The sequence below is a fragment of the Triticum urartu genome, chromosome 7A, assembly GCF_056163025.1.
Source record: "Triticum urartu cultivar PI428250 chromosome 7A, HENAU_Tu73, whole genome shotgun sequence".
Classification (NCBI taxonomy): domain Eukaryota; kingdom Viridiplantae; phylum Streptophyta; class Magnoliopsida; order Poales; family Poaceae; genus Triticum; species Triticum urartu.
The window spans coordinates 710293274-710311280 of record NC_141879.1 but is presented as its reverse complement, the minus strand read 5'-3'; the positions used below and the strand labels follow the sequence as shown (position 1 = coordinate 710311280).

The following is an 18007-nucleotide window of genomic DNA, read 5'->3' as shown; positions in this document are numbered from 1 at the left end:
TGAATGCCCGTGCTGATAAGATTATCAGATGACATTTTCTGAAATATTTTTAAAGTTTAAAGAGTGTTTGATGGTGGCATCCACTAGCTATTTTGGTTGTTTATTTATCTTTAATTCTAGACCAGTTTGGACCAGGTTTGGTGCTCCAGGTGAACCGTAGTACTTTTGTGTTGTACCATGGCAGGTTCACAACATACCTAAAGTAGACCAGGTGATGTTTTCAAACATTCCGTGCCTCACATCATATACTACCTCGTATAGTATAACTCCATCCATACACGCACTATTATACTATACGAGGTTTTCTTCATCGGTAATAATCACATTCCAGCTAGAGAGTAGCCAATAAACTAATGACGGTCATACAACATGTACCTTGCATATATTATTTTATTTTGAAGTTGTCCTTGATCTTCCTCTCTCGCCGTTGCCTTCAATTCCAGCTAGCGAATAAGCGCTGATTATATTTTGTGTGTTCCTGAATATAGTAATAAAAATGAGAGAGGAATGGTTTTTCTTATTGAACAGTACGTACAGTAAAAACCAAAACCACTTTAATAGTAGATATGTTACTGTGCACGTCGTGAATTTTCTATTGCGATACAACAAAGCAGCTAGCAGAGCAACCTGCAAAGCAGGAAGCATTGAACAACTGATAACAGCAAGCAATGAACAACTTAACATGAGCATCATCAAGAGCAGAGGATGGTGGGGTAGAAGGGGAGCTGTTTCCTGCCTAAAACTACTTCCCTGCCTGTCTGGCAAGCTCAAAGCGTCCAATCTGGATCAAGGCGCCAACCTGAACGCCTTAGCAACGCTTCTGACGACTTAAAGATTAAGTCGGACGCCTTACTCGGGTACCTAAGGCAAGCTGGACGCCTTGAGCTTGCAGGTCCTTACGGACGCCTTAAAAACAATACGATCCCTAACTATATATTTGCCAGTAAGAACTACATATAAGTATCACGTCAATGCCTACTTATCAACATCAGCAATCAAAGAAAAGCAGTTGTCGTAAATCATAGTGTGATTGAACGTATTTACCTCATGTTCAATTATTACTGAAATCCAATGATCATGTTTGCATGCTTTGCCTACAAATTAAAGTGTAACTTGATCCTATTAAAATGATGTAATGGACTCACTTATCAAAATCGAGTTGATTATACTCTTACATGAGAAGGCTTCAAGGCTCCCCCAGATTGTACTTTCACCAAGTTTAGTTGATCAAGGAACACATTTGCACTGAAAACAGACATTTGTACAGGGAAATCAAAGAGCCACCACAACACCGAAGTATATTCATAATACTTTTGATTAAAAAAAGACTGATATTCAACAGCCCGTGTGTTTGAACATATAAATGTGCTTAACGCCATTGGTTTTTTAAAACAATGCGATCATACCATGATTGAGCTTAGCAATATTAATATTTCAAGTGAGGAAACCATCAAGCAATTTAGGGCAAACACTATAATTAGAGAATATAACTTATAAATTTTGGTTGGTTAATTTGATCCTAGCCAACCAAGACGACGATGCATTTTGCTTTGCGCGTCAAAGAGAAATTAACAAATCAAACAGTTAGTTTGTCTTACACAGTTTGTGCAAATATCATCAAGCTAAACATATGTCAGACCACTCACAATATCACAGACCCCCACACATATATAATCCCAGGCTTGCATGTCCGGTGCAGTGATTGTTCGACATAAATAAGAGTGCAGTAACCTACTACTACTAAGCTACCATACTAATCAAGTCAAATTTTGTTCAAGTTGCGTTCGTTTAGTCGTGTAGAGGATGTACCTGGCTGGTCAAAATCGCTGGAGTCTGCTTTGTCTGAGATTGGCTGCGGCAGTTCCACGCCCCCTAGTGACCTACGGCCGCTTGTACCCAGTCGATTTTGATTGTGCATACAACAAAATCAGAAGGCTGTTAATTGCCAACTTTCAGAAACAAAACATTTAAGATTATTTGTTTGTTAACTGAACTTTTATAGTACACATTGAACTGATTAAATACACATAAATTATATAGAAAGTTCATGTTTACCTTTTCAAACTGAACAATAATAAAAATAGAAACATTATTTAAATATACAAATAAGATATTTCATTGTTATATGGCATGCAATCAGTAACTTCTATGCCATGATCAGTTGTTTAGGAAATTAATACAACATTTTAGTATTTTAGTAAGTTCTGATTTCTGACATCTTTTCTAATTTATTATGAGGTGTGTGTCTGGTGAAAAAAGGAAAGATATCTGCACCATACATTAATATATATGGTAGAACTGGAAAGATATCTGCTACCCAGCCTTCCCCTTAATTGCCTACCTATATATGTTAACCTCCTATGCCATCCCTCATCCCCCTCCTTACTCTCCCTTCGCCCATCACATATACCAAAGGATCAAAATACCCAGACTTGGAGGACATATTCCGGAGGAGTACCTTCTGTAATCAAGGAGCACCAAGCAGGCGAGGTCCTCTAGGTATGAAAATTTCTGGATCTTTCTATTCTGTAAAAGGGTAACAGTTATTATATTAGGATCATGCTTGGTCAGGCATACCATCAAATTCCAAAGAAATAACACCATTGGAGATAGTATCAGCCAATACAATTGATTTTAGATCTAATCAAGCAGTCCTATTGGGTGGGCTGGAACTGAATACAAACAGTTATTGCAGATATTATAGGCTAACAGTCTATTGTGGACATCGCATGTGTGGCATACACCTAACTTTTTAAGTTATGGCCATAGTTGACTGCCTAATTTTTTAATGAATTCTCATTAATATATTTGAGCCAGAAAAACAAACAATTAACTTCTTAAGTGTTTCAACATGCCAGATAACAAACAAATATAACCATCTTCTGAAGATATATATCATCAGAGTCATAATTGTAAGTCATTACATTTAATAGAAATTGCATGATGACAAAATGTTTCGATGGAATAGTCTAAAACTATTCACAATGGATATGTAATACTTCAATACCAACTACATTCTCAAGATAGAGCAAGTAATACAATGAATATAACAAACATATTCTAAACCACCTTCTGGCCTGCCAAATGTAACAAATATTTAAACTTTCTATCGGCTCAGAAATCATAGCTTGCAGACCATCACGAATTAGAAACATGTCACCAAGTTTTGCTTGAATTATAAACATGTTCTAAGACACTACTGCTCGTAAGGTAAACAACATAGCTATAAGTCCATGTATAAAATAATAATAAATAGTTAAATTATATGAAAAATATAGTAAAGAAAATCAAAAACTCACTTGCACATGATCTCTTGAACTGGCACCCTTCATAATCCTCTATCAAATCAAACAAGATAGGTATGATTGGCTCTCTAGAAGGCAGGAGCTTGTACTATTTTGTGAGACAATATTGTATGCCACTGTTTTTAAGTTTCTGAAAACAAGAAACTGATATTGCATAAGTATTTACTCGAGATCCAACAATATGGGAGATAGCCTTCGTGTATGGCATGTCATTATTCATTCGCTTATCTGAATGATGAGGAGAAGCACCAGATAGGATGTCAACGAAATGCAAGCTAGCTACAGGATACAAGTCTAAATTTCAAACCAACATCCTTCCTCTAATTCCCGTGTATCGGAAAACAACACAATGGACATGGTAGGAAAGAATAACACAACCTGAATTAGAAGGCATAAAGGATATTGCTGATAGCATACTCCCGATCTAGTGGTTAATTTAGCATAACAAAGCAACACAATGGATGTGGTAGGAAAGAATACAACAACCTAAATTATAAGGCATAAAGGATCTCGCTGGCAGCGCCAAGTGGGCACAATGAAAACTGAATCTTCATAATTAGTGATTAAGGCCAAATCCTTAGAATACATTTGGCAGTGCTACTTACGCAAATAGTGGCAATTTTAATCTACCTGGCCCTGATGCCTACCTGAACTTCAACAAAGTATAATCAAGATTCCTGTTAAACTTAATTACGAACTATACCATATGAAAAGTGTAAGAGGAAGGAGACTAAGATTAATTGCCCATCTTGTAAATCCATGTAAATTTTGTTCAGTGTGTGTGTTCATATTATTTGGAAAAACCAATCAAGTAGATACAAGACAAGTTTAATGTTACAGGTTAATCAAAAGGTTACACATCCATTTTTCGACAAAATGAAGAGAAATTCCAATTGGCCAGCATGAAAACAGATTAAAGCATGCAGTGTTTGACAGCAAAGTACTGCAGAAACTATAGTATTGGAAACTGCGGTATTTTTGTCGATAAGTACTAGAAACCATAATTTTGACATATCAAAGTATTTTGTAGTATCGGGAATACTGTGAGAGTATTTGGCTGGTGCATGTTTGCAACGATGTAAATTAGCTAGCTAGCCGTTTCATAGCAAAGGTGCAAACATGGACGATCTTAGCTGACCAGTTGTTGCAAACTGAACGGCCATGCATAAACAGACTCGGCCGCATGCTATGCATCAATGATAGAGGGCGCACAACGGCGCCACACAAAAGTGCGCGGTGTCGCTCTGGCTTGGCTGTGACTTGAACAACAGCGGCGAGCACGGTGCGCTGAGGCATGGGACGACGCTCTGGAGCAAGGCATGCACATCAAGTAGCAGCGAGCAAGGTGCGCTGAGGCATTGGACGACGCTCTGGAGCAAGGCATGTACAGCAAGCAGCGGCGAGCAAGGTGCACTGAGGCATGGGGCGACGCTCTGGAGCAAGGCATGCACAGCAAGCAGCGGCGAGCAAGGCCGTGACATGGCAGCATGGCACACATACGTTGTGGCTATGATCCCACACAACGGCTTGCGCAAACACATCCAGCAGTGCGTTGTGAGTTAGTGTTGCAGCCAACAGTGTGCGTGGTCATGTTATGAGCAATCTGGGCATGAGGTGGCCATGGGCCAACATGACGCACGGCGCGTGCGAGGAGAGGAGAACCGCAAGTGGCAGTAGGAAGTACACCATTATTCTTTCCATTGCCTTATCTTGGCTTGTCCCATGGCTGGCGATCTTCAGGGCGGCAGCGACGGCTTGGGAGCGAGGAAGGCGATAACGAACATGCTCGTTTTATTCGCGTGCTCTGTTTTTAAAAAAGAGGTCTGGGGTTCTTTTTTAATGCAGAGAAAATACCACGGTTTTGACAATACCACAGTACAAATAGTTTAGTTTTTTGTGGTTGCCAAACAGCTCACGGTAAATTAAACCATGGTATTTTAAAAAATTGCAATATTCTTACAATACTAAGAAAAAACCGTGCTATCAAACGGAGATTAGTTATACCGATGTGGTGAATGATTGCATATGACCAAGACATGTAATAGAACGGGAAGCGTTCTGTATAGAACACACATAACATTTTTAGTACTCCTATTCTATTACCATGACTTCCATCTAAATGTTCTCTTACATCCCAAATTGCACAATCAATTTGCATTGCACTAATAATAAAATGTGCTTCAATTGTTTGACATAATATCCCTACTATTTAACCCATAAAAAAATATGACGCTACGGATCAATAGTGTTTCTGCCGTAGCAAGATTGTGATCAATAGTGTCATTTAATGGCAAAAATAGAGTAGCATCTCACAGGGATCCTTGCTCTCCTTACATGAACATGCACATAACCAGGTAAACTACAACACATGTCATGATTCAGAAGCAAATGCATCAGACCAAAAAATGTTTATAACCACTTAGCAAATGAATGGCATCACCTGGATGAATATAGTTTATTTCTTCTGGCTTGGTGTTAAATGGACTACTTGCACTGTAAGTTAGATCTAGAGAGCACCATCTGATCATGCAAGGAGAAACCTTGTTGTTATCTGAAAACACGGGATTCACCGATACTTTTGGCAATGAACATGATGATAGTTTGAAGTATAGAGTATACAAGCATAGAACTCGCATGATGTTGTTGGGATTCATGTGAACGGGGGAGCGGGGAGGGGCCGTTTGTCTCACCTTTCCGCCGAAGTGGTGGGGGTTGCGGAAGACGACGGAGTAGTAGGCGATGTAGACCACAGGCTGCACCACCGTGACCCGACCTCTTGGTGGTGATTCTTGCCTGTGATGTAGACCACAGGCTGCACCACCTTGGCCGTGTCTTGGCCGTCGGGGAGCCGTCTTCGCCCTAGCCCTGCCTGTGATTTCATCTCATGGCGCCTCGATACATCAGCGAGCAGGAGATCAGTTCAGGGATGCAACAAAAGGAAAATTAGAGGAGGAAAGGGGTCGGATCTGCGTACCGGAGCTACTGGCGTTGTATATCGATGCGCCCCGCTTCGGATCCATCGTCGAACTCCCCGGAGACCAACACCGCCGCGGATCCCAACGGAACGCGACCGGATCCAGCACCCGCGCCTGGGCGACGAAGCTCGATGCGTGCGTCCCCATCAGTGGCGCACGGCTCGCAGGAGACTGGTGCGGTGGTCGCGGCAATATGGCGTGGTGGTTGCGGGCTCGGCGACGTGCGCCCTGATGCGGCAGGGGGAGGTGACAGGGCGAGAGGTGGCGAGTGAGAATCATCGTGTGTGGTGAGTGGAGAGGAGAGGAGAGGGACTGATGCGGCGGGCGGAGGGGAAAGTGGGAAGATGAAGTGAGTGGAGGGGAGAGGAGCGAGTGGAATGGATAAGGTAAGTGGCGGGGTAGGTGGAAAGGCGACCGCGGGGGGGGGGGGGGGGGAGGCGGGTGATGTTTTTTTGACAGTTTTTCATAGTCTACAAAAAAAATCTAAATAATTATCAAATGACTACTTAGTTATATATATGAACATTGAGGTTTGTTGTTTTTCCCGGGTTTTCATGGGTAGGACACATATTTAAACAACATATATTTCTAATAAAAACAAATAGGTTTTCTTTTTTGCATAGCAAAAAGTTGTGTTAGTTTCACTTTTCTTTTTATTATATATTATATATAATAATATGATGCAGTAGGAAATATCATATATATTTCATCATGGTATATTTGTTATTAGCGGACGTCTCAACTTTGTTTTGTAATTATTTTTTTAAATCACAAAACAACATAAATATTTAATTATACATACCTCACAAATTATTCAAATTTGTATAGATATATATATATATATATTAATCATGGTCCATAAAAATAAATATTTGTATGCTTATGACATATACTAAGGGTATCACAAAATAAATCATAGAAAAACAAATATAATTCGTTAATGTTGGTTTGTTTGTTTTAGTTTTTGTATGGCAATTTTCCATAGCCTATACAATTAATTTAAAATAATTTAAGCAATCTCAGACGCCTACTTACTTATAAATGGACATTATAGTTTGTTGTTTTCCCCGAATTGTTGTGTTAGTAAAATGATTAAAGTGTCTTCTTTTCTAATATAACCAAACGCTTTTTTATTAGCATATTATTATATATCAAATATAATTTTATGATGTAGTAAAAAGTATTAATTATTTTTCAGCATAGTTGATGGGTTCCGACATACTCACTGATGCAACGATGACAAACCACAGTGAAACACCACGAGAAGAGGTGCATATAGCTAACATTCCGCAATTTGTATCTTATATATGATAATACGGAAGGGCTATTTTTATATTTTTGTTTTTCTAGAATAGAGGAGACATGGATATGGACTGTGGAGATGCACGGAAAGAATCCATTGAGGGTTCAGATGCGATGTCGTCGAAAGTGGAAGAAAATTCACAACATAAAAATGTCGAAGAGGTTATATCTCATAACAAACCAAAAAAGAATGCTAATTTACATATTGTCCCACAAGGTATTTTTTAATATTATTATGAATCTTATTTTTGTGATATTGTCTTTTGTATTGAACTAATTTTTCTCATTGTGATTGTTAAGTTGGCTCATATTTTTATGTATTCGACAAACTATATTTGTACCCCTAGGGATATTACAGTCATCGAATCAATCATGTCTGCCCCGAAGAATACCCAGTTCATGGACATTGGAGATGCCTTGTTGTCAACCGACGAATTGGAATGCCTTATGAAAGATGATATGTTCTTACATGACGGTGTAAGACCAATTGCACAAACTTTGTAATTAAAACTATGAACAATATATAATATCATAAAATATAAATATAATCTAAATGCTCATTATAGGTGATAAATGCTTACATATATTGCATGCTTGCTCACGACCATCTACAAGACAGGGCGGGTGAGAAGGTACACATTGTTAGCACGTTTGTATCTGGCCAGATAAAAGAAGACAGGGAAAGAGACATAGACCCATCAAAATATCACCGCATCGTGCATCATGTTAATACTTATCTACAACAAGATATGGTTAGTTTTTGTCTCGTTATCCATGCATATAATTATGGTATGTTTTTATTTAATTCATATGTATGATTATTTATTAATATTTATATCTAATTGCTACCGTGACTTGTATGATATTTACATCAATTATTCATTCCGATTAACATGCCGGGCTACCATTGGTATCTAGCAGTCGCCAATGCACAAAAACGTGAGATTCAAGTATTGGACTCACTTGGTTCTCGGGTCAAACGCAATGACCTTTCTACTACGGTAACTATCTATTTTTTTTACTCATCTTAACATATGTTTTCTTTGCCTCGATCGGTAATATTATATGGTGTGATTAATAGTTGCTAGGACTCGAGAAGCGTCTGAAACTTGTAGAGCATAGCCTGGATTTTATCAGAGGTCATAAGTGGCCCGATCTCAATGTTACAAAATGGACGGTTGTAGAGCAGTTTCATAAGGCAATACAAATCGATGGGTAAGCACTTGTTACAATGGTTTGTCTTTTTGATTCATATGTGTGATAATCTAAAGCATTATTTTATAATATTATAGCGTATCATGTGGATTGTTTATGCTAAATTATATGGAATACTGGTCATCACATGGACTGTCAGACCAGTTCACCCAGGTATTTCATTTTCTTACATTATTTCGTTATTTTATTAAGAAATATTACATAAATATATATCTTGTAGGAGCATATGAAACATTTTCGACAAAAAATAGCTGTCATTTTGCTCGATTCAGAGCTGAATAAGCTAAAAGGAGTTCCCATATACCATCAACCTGACGATGAAGAAACTTTATATAATTCTGACGATGAGGGAAATTTAGCTAATTCTGATCTCGAGATCCTGGAGAATCCATCTGACGTTGTCAAAGACAAACGTCCTACTCCAATCACTACCATACCCACGGAGAAACGTGAATTACTTGCCGGCCTTTGCAGCTACATCATGTTGATCGATGATGCCAGATGTCTGGAGTAAGTATCATGTGTCAATATTTAATGTGCGGATGTATATTATTGTTCTTCTTACCATCCAAATTTGTAGGAAGTTATGGGTCCGGAGCTCGACACCTGATCTAGTGGGCTTAAGTCTTAAGAAACTTCAGTGCATACTAAACATGGAGCAGCCCATGGACAATGAATGCTTCAACACCGCCGTGCGTATGCTGGCATGTGACGAGGGAGTATTGTTCACAGACCCTCCCGTACACTACATGGATCTACGATTTTGTGTAAGTTACCGTAACTATTCAATTTATGTGTCATTATTAACAACATGTTGAACCAATATTTCTTTTTTTGCTTAGTTCATGTTGCTAGAGTCAACACGAGGTCAGAAGTTTTGCGAGAAGGACACTATCCAGACGTTGGCAACATTATTTGACAGTTGGCCTGGGATGGACAACGATATCTCATCATGCAACAAGGTAAGTAAAATTATTTGTCCATTGTTATCATGGTTTATTGTTGTTTCTAATAACTCCACTTGTAGATTTATCTTCCCTATTCATCAATCGGCCGATACATCTTGTACGTCATCGATAAAGAGGCACGTCGCCTATATATTATGGATCCTATTCAAACATCACAATCGTTAGAGGAAAAAAAGATAAGGCATGCATTGAAATTAAAAAGTTTTGCAAGGGATTTCAAAGAAGCACTCGAAATAAAGCTGCCTGTTGGAATTATGATATATCTAAATGGCAACGTTTATTTCCATTTGGTGTTCCAACGAGTATAGATGGGTAATGAATCCATACGAAAAACATTTACTTTTATTATCACTATATTCTTTATATTATTAATTTAAAGTTTTGCAGGAATGTGTCTGGATATTTTGTTTTCCATTTTATGCTCTGGTGGAACGGTAAAGAATTGGTCAAGCCGATTTGCTCAGTGAGTATTGTCTGTTACATGTGTCTGTATTGTTTGTGCAGGATGGGTGTGAATTGAGGAAGCAGTTTTTATTATACTTGCTAAAACATCGTGGGAATGAAGCTAAAGAAAGCTTTCCGGATATTGTGAAAGAATTTCTTAAGCGCATCATCTATATATTAATAGTTTTGTAATAGATATTTAGTTGGAACATCACTCAGTTTGTTACATGGACATGTCGTTACTTTTTCTTTCTGTTATCAATTTACATTGCAAAAATGGACTTCAATTATTAAATAATTTTGTTTGTGTTATATTGTTTGCAAAAAATGGAATTTAACATGTTACATTGTAAACTATTTCAAGAGCCCGTGGCAACGCACGGGCACTCTACTTGTCTTAATAAAGATCAATATATTAGGACTGATACTTCTAGTTGTATGATTTATTTCTAGGGCTCGGGTAGATGGGAGTGAGGTATATATGTACATGTTAGTATATAAAACTTAAATCTATCATTAGTATGCTATTTATTTTTATATTTTTTGAAAGTGATTGTTACATTTTCTGATTTTAATTATTAACTTGTGAACAAGCCAAACCCTTCTAAGTAGAAAAGAATTATTGGTTCACTTATTGTATACTTTAAGTTTGGTTTCACAAACCAGGGTATATGTTGGTTTTTATTATCGACAATCAGTAACACGTGATGTCCCAATCTTTGCAAATAGCAAATACACAAATTTACATGCATATATAGATCACTTCAGCAACAACAAGTGTTACTTTCTATTTCTGAGGAAAAAATTAGTTTTAATTAAACATGTGCCGCGTTTAATATATGAAATTCTTAGAGCATGTATTCAGTAGCATGTAGTATCAAAGTTTTTCTGAATTCAAATTTTGCACGTACCAAATCTTTCAATTCATCCCACATGTTGTCATCAATATCCTTACTATAAAAAAGGCATGCCCATATATTCACACTTGGGAAGAGAGAGATGTGTGAGATGTGGTAGGAAATGCAACCTCCTGGGTGTGTCTAATGTCACCGGAGGGGAGTTGCACCGAGACAACAGCGTCAAGCCTGGCATGGGATGAGGAAGATGGTGGTGGGGGTTGCCGAACGTTGTCTCCGGTGGCAGAAAATGTATATACGGGAATGATGCCATTGAGAAATGTATTGGTGGTTCCAATTTGGATGCACTTCCACCTATATAAGGTATTTCTATCCCCACTTTCTGACATCAACTCCTATTTTGAGAAAGATGAATATATGGAGTAAGATTCTTCTTGTCATATATACATATAGTGATAAAACACTATAGATCCACTACAATTTAAGTATGCCAAAGAGAGGGAGGAAGCCGACTGTGTGGAATGTTAAGGATGAGGAGAAGGAGCAAATGATTTCTTTGTTGGAAAATGATGTTGTCTTGTTAGAGAGATATCTTGTGATGGAGAATTACAGAGCAACAATAGTGCATCCAATGCTTTGAGAAGCTCCAGGAAGAGAGCACATGGCAGTGGCTAGGTATGTCATCATGAAAGAAGATGATCTTAACCATGAGGAGTGTAAGGAGTATTACCAAGAGGTAATTCTGACCAGGCAAGTAATTGCACACTAGTTGCCTTTAGATTTTATGGGACCAAGCTTGAAAATGACACAATCATAATTGTAATTTTCATATCTTGAGCTCTAAGGCTAGGAAGGAATCGGATTATACAATATTCTTACAGAATATAGTGATATTCTTTATGAGTAGGAAGTCTGCTTTTGCTTGTCATTGTCCTTAGATGCTATATATTGTCACCTTTGAATAAATAATTTCCCACCAGACATTTCAAGGTCGTGTGTATTCCACTTTTATACCGCGCGTAAATTATTACTTTACTTACTAATTCTAAAGAGTGTGTTGTCTTGACCTTGTAATTTTGTTGTCAAACAAGAACATGTAGTTTTGCAATTTCAGTGCTCGAAGTTTGCACATATTTTTTTAGTGATTGTATTTAAGTGTCCTTATCTGACAACCTATGTTCAGAAAACAATTACAACCCTTAATGTTGATTAGCATATTTTTAGCCAACACTTGCTTACGTATTAGCTTTGCTTTTTGTATAATCGATGTCTATGTTAAACAAAACCCTCAATTATTACCGTCAAGTATTGTATAACATTCACCAAACATTTTTCACTAAAATTGCTCTGACACATGTTCTTGACTGTGCCCGTGGAATGAAGGATGGCTTATGAATGACATTACCAAAAAATATGATTATTCTTTAGAGGACATGATAGATGGTTCCGTTTTAATCCCATGTGCATCTAAAGGAGTTCTCGTACCCTCGTTCGAACCACAACTCATATATTGATCAAGATCAATATATTAGGACATATACTTCTAGTTGTATGATTCATTTGTAGGGCTCGGGTAGATGGGAGTGAGGTATGTCCATGTTAGTATATAAAACTGAAATCTATTATCAGGATGTTATTTAGTTTTATATTTTTGGAAAGTGATTGTTACATTTTCTGATTTAAATTATTAAGTTGTGAACAAGCCAAACCCTTCTAAGTAGAAAAGACTTATTGGCTCACTTATCGTGTACTTTAAGTTTGGTTTTACAAAGAAGGGTATATGTTCGTTTTTATTGTCAACAATCAGCAACACATGATGTCCCGATCTTTGCAATTAGCAAGTACACAAATTTACATGCATATATAGATCACTTCAGCAACAAAAGGTGTTACTTTCTATTTCTAAGGGGAAAAAGGTTTGAATTATAGATGTGCCGCTTTTAATATGTGAAATTATTAGAGCATGTATTTTTGCAAATACCAAATCTTTTTAATTCATCCCATAAGTTGTCATCAATAACCATGCAATAAAAAAAGCATGGCCATATATTCACACTTGGGAATAGAGAGAGGTGTGAGATGTCGTAGGAAATGCAACCTCCTGGGTGCGTCTAATGTCACCAGAGGCGAGTTGCACCGAGACAACAGCGTCAAGCCTCGCACGGGATGAGGAAGATGGTGGTGGGGGTTGGCGGACGTTGTCTCCGCTAGCACAAAATGTATATACGAGAATGATGTCATTGAGAGATGGATTGGTGGTTCTAATTTGGATGCACTTCCACCTATATAAGGTATTTCTATCCCAACTTTCTGACATCAACTTCTATTTTGAGCCAGATGAATATATGAAGTAAGATTATTCTTGTCCTATATACATATGGTGATGAAACACTATAGATCCACTCCAATTTAAGTATGCCAAAGAGAGGGAGGAGGCCGACTATGAGGAATGTCAAGGATGAGGACAAGCAACGAATGATTTCTTTGTTGGAAAAGGATGTTGTCTTGTTAGAGAGATATCTTGTAATGGAGAATTACAGAGAAATAATAGTGCATACAATGATTCGAGAATCTCAAGGAAGAGAGAACATGGCGTTGGCTAGATATGTCTTCATGAAAGAAGATGATCTTAACCATGAGGAGTGTAAGGAGTATTACCAAGAGGTAATTCTGACCAGGAAAGAAAATGCACAATAGTTGCCTTTAGATTTTATGGGACCAAGCATGAATAAGACACAATCACATTTGTAATTTTCATATCTTGAGCTCTAAGGCTAGCAAGGAATCGGATTATACAATATTCTTACAGAATGTAGTGATATTCTTTGTAAGTTGGAAGTCTGCTTTTGCTTGTCATTGTCCTTAGATGCTATATATTGTCACCTTTGCATAATTTATTTCCCATCTGACATTTCAAGGTCGTGTGTATTCCACTTTATGCCGCGTGTAAATTATTACTTTACTTACTAACTAGCAAAGTGGCCCGCCCGATGTGCGGGCAAGAATTTTATATACTTTTATCATGAGAATGTGTTTTTGTCTAAATAGAATTGCAACTAAATATGATCATATTTCACAAGTATGAGCCTTTTGCAAACATAATTTTGTCTTAGATGTGTTTGGTTGTCCCGTTGATATCTAAATATATATGTTATGCAGGAATTATGTTCATGCTTGTTTTGCATCTTTAAATTTGTACTATTATTGTGAGAAGACTATGTCACAAAAGTTATAATATACTTCCCTCTATTTTGAACATCATTTCTCTGTTTAAGAAAATATAGAAGAAAACAACATTAAATGATGAACAATATGGAAGGGATCCAAATCAAAACGTGAAAACACATGTAATTCGTTCTGACATAATGCTATGGTAGTCTGGAATCAGTCATAGATCGTTTATTTACAATCCAAATCATTTGTGTTTACCTCTCCTGAGACTAAATACATCTCGGTAGCATCAACACACCACTAAGCATACCATCATGTGTACAGTGAATATCTATGATGAAATTACCTTGCTATGAAGCATGAAGAACCGCTTTAGATATGCAGCATGAAGAACCGGCTACTTGATCTATGAGTATTTTACGATTGTTCTATTAACTTATTAGTAGTCACTTTTGCTTTCTTATATACGCTTGGTTGGACCACTCCATAGGTTCAGTCCTTTTTTTTTTGTAACACATATGTTTAGGAGGTTTAACTTACACGTAGCTGCTACGAACGATACATCATAACCAAACTTGTACTGTTGTATATTGTTAGATTGTATATCTAACCATTTTCATATATGCACGCGTGTTGATAGTTATTTGAAATCTCAGCCATATGGCTCACCGTATCTCTTTGTTTAATCTTCATGCGATGTGATAATATTGAGTATCGAGTATAATTCAGCTGCTTTCAAAGATGGATTGTTCAAGTATATGAAGCTTTTACACAATGGAAGTTGCTAGTGATGAATCATTGATGTTTTCTCATATTGAAAATGTGTTGACCTAGTTATACATGATTGAGAGGAACGTACGGGTTGTCGTACACCCGAACCTTATATGGTTTATGATCTGCCGGTCAAGTGGTGCTAGAAGTTCTCCCACTCTCAGAGCCTGTCAAGGCGCTCCTGGTGGCTGCCAAAGATCTCTAATTAATGGATCTGGCAGAGTTTGCCAGCTTGCTCATCATTGCAGATGACCATCGCATCTTCATCTTCTCTCCGAGTAGGTGGTTGAACTATGTCTACGTACAACATGTAATTGATTAAATCTCTATTGAAGAATATAAATTGGCCTAACACACAGGTATATATGCTCATTTTTAGAGAAAAGACATGCAATTGGCAGTGACAAGTTGTGTGGTTGCCTAGGACAATGCTAAGGCTATGAGGAGGTTTACACTGGCTGGTATGTGGGCCTCAATGCTCTTTTCTGGGATTGTGGCAGACGTTTTTAGTTTGGTTACGCCACTTCATGCTTTTACTTCTCTGCCTGGCATGTGGGTCTGCTGGATGTGCTGTGCAGCAACCGCAGCGGAGAGACGATGGAGTACTGAGTGTGCTATCATTTTTGTTGGTCGCTTTGTTGTTTCTGTGGTGGCCCTGCTTTGCTTAAGCGGCGTACCCATGTATCTCAGACTGATGGACACTACTCAGAACAACAGGCGAATACTATGCATTCCCAACGCCACTCACACACCCACGTGAAACCAACGACACAGCTAACATCCCTTGGAAATACCTGTACACAGTTAACATGTCCTCCAGGAAAAAAAAAAGACAGGACAAACAAATATGCACGACCTAGCCCTACTAAAATCACTTCTGATGGCAGATAAAAAAAAATCACATCTAATGGCACGCTATTAGAGGGCGCAGCGGAGCGCGCCATACCATCTAGTACTCCCTCCGTTTTTATTAATTAGTCCACGTATTAGGTTTGGTCAAAGTCAAGTTTTGTAAACTTTGACCAAGTTTATAAACACAAATATTAACATACATAATAACAAATAAATACATTTAGATTTATTATTGAATGTACTTTCACATCATATAGATTTGTTATGATAAATATTTATATTTTTTTTTATAAACTTGATCAAATTTTACGAAGTTTGACTTCAGTCAACTCTAATATGCAGAGTAAATAAAAACGCAGGGAGTACCTTTTATTCACGACGACCTTGCTCTCAATGCGGGCGATCTTCTATGCCTTAGAGGTCCCTCGTGGGCTCATAGTCTGCATGGTGCACCAACGGTTTGTTGACGCACACTATAAATCGGTGCACACATTGTGGTCGTTCTTCTTGATGTCTGGATGCAAATCACACAATTCAAGTGATCTATTCCTAGTACGTGTGTGTAACTCTAACTCGGGATCTGAGGCATATGATTCTCCTGCATATGTGATAAGTGCTTTGTTCTGTTAGTAAATCTTGTTGTAGCTTTGCAGGTAGAGATGTTTCTAGAAAATCATCAATCATCACATGCATATACAAGAAATCTTCAGAGAAGAGCAGCCAACTAAGTTTTCATTCATATGTACCCCAGTTAGAGTTACGATTGACCAAGTTATGTTGAGTAGCATACTCAAGAAATTATATTCACTATGCTTCGAACCCTGAACTAAAAGGAGAACTTATTCAATCATATTTACACTCATGCTAATTTTGGGGGCTTAAAAACTCCACGACTCCATTAACAGTCTTAACACTTATAAAAAGAACATGTAGGATATATATGTATATCTAGAAGGTGATTGAAGCCTTTCTTCTGTATTGTTCAGATCTATGTTTATGATCCAAAGGAGGAAGAACATGAATAATTATTTTCTTGATATCGTACTTTTATCCTAGAGAATAATTAGACAGCCTTGGCCTTTTCTCCTTTGCACCTCCACGCCTCCATACAAGTTCTGGAAGAATTTCTCTTCCAATGGCAGTACCTTCTCATTATGTTTGCTGCCCACCAATAGCAAGAATTATGCTAATCTGTCGAGATTAATTTCTTGAAGTACGTTTTGATGAACACTCGATGCACAATATGGATCTTAGGATGGAGCTGTCCTCAACATGCATGCACGTACATAGCAGGCAATAAAACTAACTTATTCCTCGTGTGAAAAACCTGGCTACGATATCTAATTGATTCACGATCAGCCCCTAACCCACACCCATATAAAACTTGGCACTCTCGAAATCTTACAGCTTAGACTACATACGTACCCAGCTGCCCATTACTTCTGTCTTCCGGCCAGACGTGCATGCAACAGATGAACCTAGTCATGAATATGTACGCCATTAATCTCAACGGGGCTAACAATTTCAAGGAGCGAGGAAGTAAACAAAAAAATATAGTATGTATAGGTATAAAACTAATCAAGAGCAAGAGCTCGCTGGTCATTCTTTGAGATTAACAGCCAATTAAGCGGCCGTGGGATCTACGATGGCGAGGCACTATTTTTTCCTAGTCAGTTCTAGTAGGTCCTGAAGGAAATTGTGGATGAATGGCGGAGGGTCGGATGATCAGCTGAGGGTTGCCAGATAAACTCAGCGGAGACGGGGCGGAAAAACCGTGGTCACTGAAGTGCAGATGATCAACTGAGGGCAGCGAGGCAAACTCGGCGGCGGCGGTGTGCACACAAGCTAGGTCATCCGATTTTTTCCTTTTGTTTTCTCTTGACTGTGGAGGCTAACAGACTTTTGTGATGTATAATCTCTTTCTAGCTATACAAATTGAATGGGTAGGGTAAAATTTTGTGTAGGGCATCGGCAGGAGTATGTAGTCCTATTCATTTGCCCCTTTATATTTTCAATTCTAAACTTTGATGAGAGATGTGTAAGCTCCTGATGGATACGTGAGGGAGATTGGTCTTTTTTTACTTGGATGATTGACATGTGAGGGATATTGCCTTCTTTTTTATCTTTCCTGGGTGGATACGTGAGAG

At 38.0% G+C, this 18007-nt stretch overlaps 1 protein-coding gene and 1 long non-coding RNA gene across 2 annotated transcripts; one reads left to right on the top strand and one right to left on the bottom strand.

The window, feature by feature from the left end:
• Positions 1-313: 313 nt before the first annotated feature.
• Positions 314-1959, bottom strand: LOC147961920 (uncharacterized). Its single transcript, XR_015609905.1, has 4 exons — positions 1810-1959; positions 1176-1245; positions 1045-1094; positions 314-478 (listed from the first exon to the last, which is right to left on the bottom strand). It is a non-coding gene; the product is annotated as an uncharacterized LOC147961920 (long non-coding RNA).
• A 5683-nt stretch (positions 1960-7642) lies between these two features.
• Positions 7643-10203, top strand: LOC147961919 (uncharacterized). The gene is made up of 10 exons (XM_087533990.1): positions 7643-7744; positions 8149-8334; positions 8455-8583; positions 8664-8797; positions 8875-8950; positions 9018-9307; positions 9378-9564; positions 9640-9759; positions 9825-9881; positions 10153-10203. Exons 1-10 carry the CDS (start codon positions 7643-7645, stop codon positions 10201-10203), a joined length of 1332 nt encoding a protein of 443 aa, XP_087390116.1.
• Positions 10204-18007: the final 7804 nt, after the last annotated feature.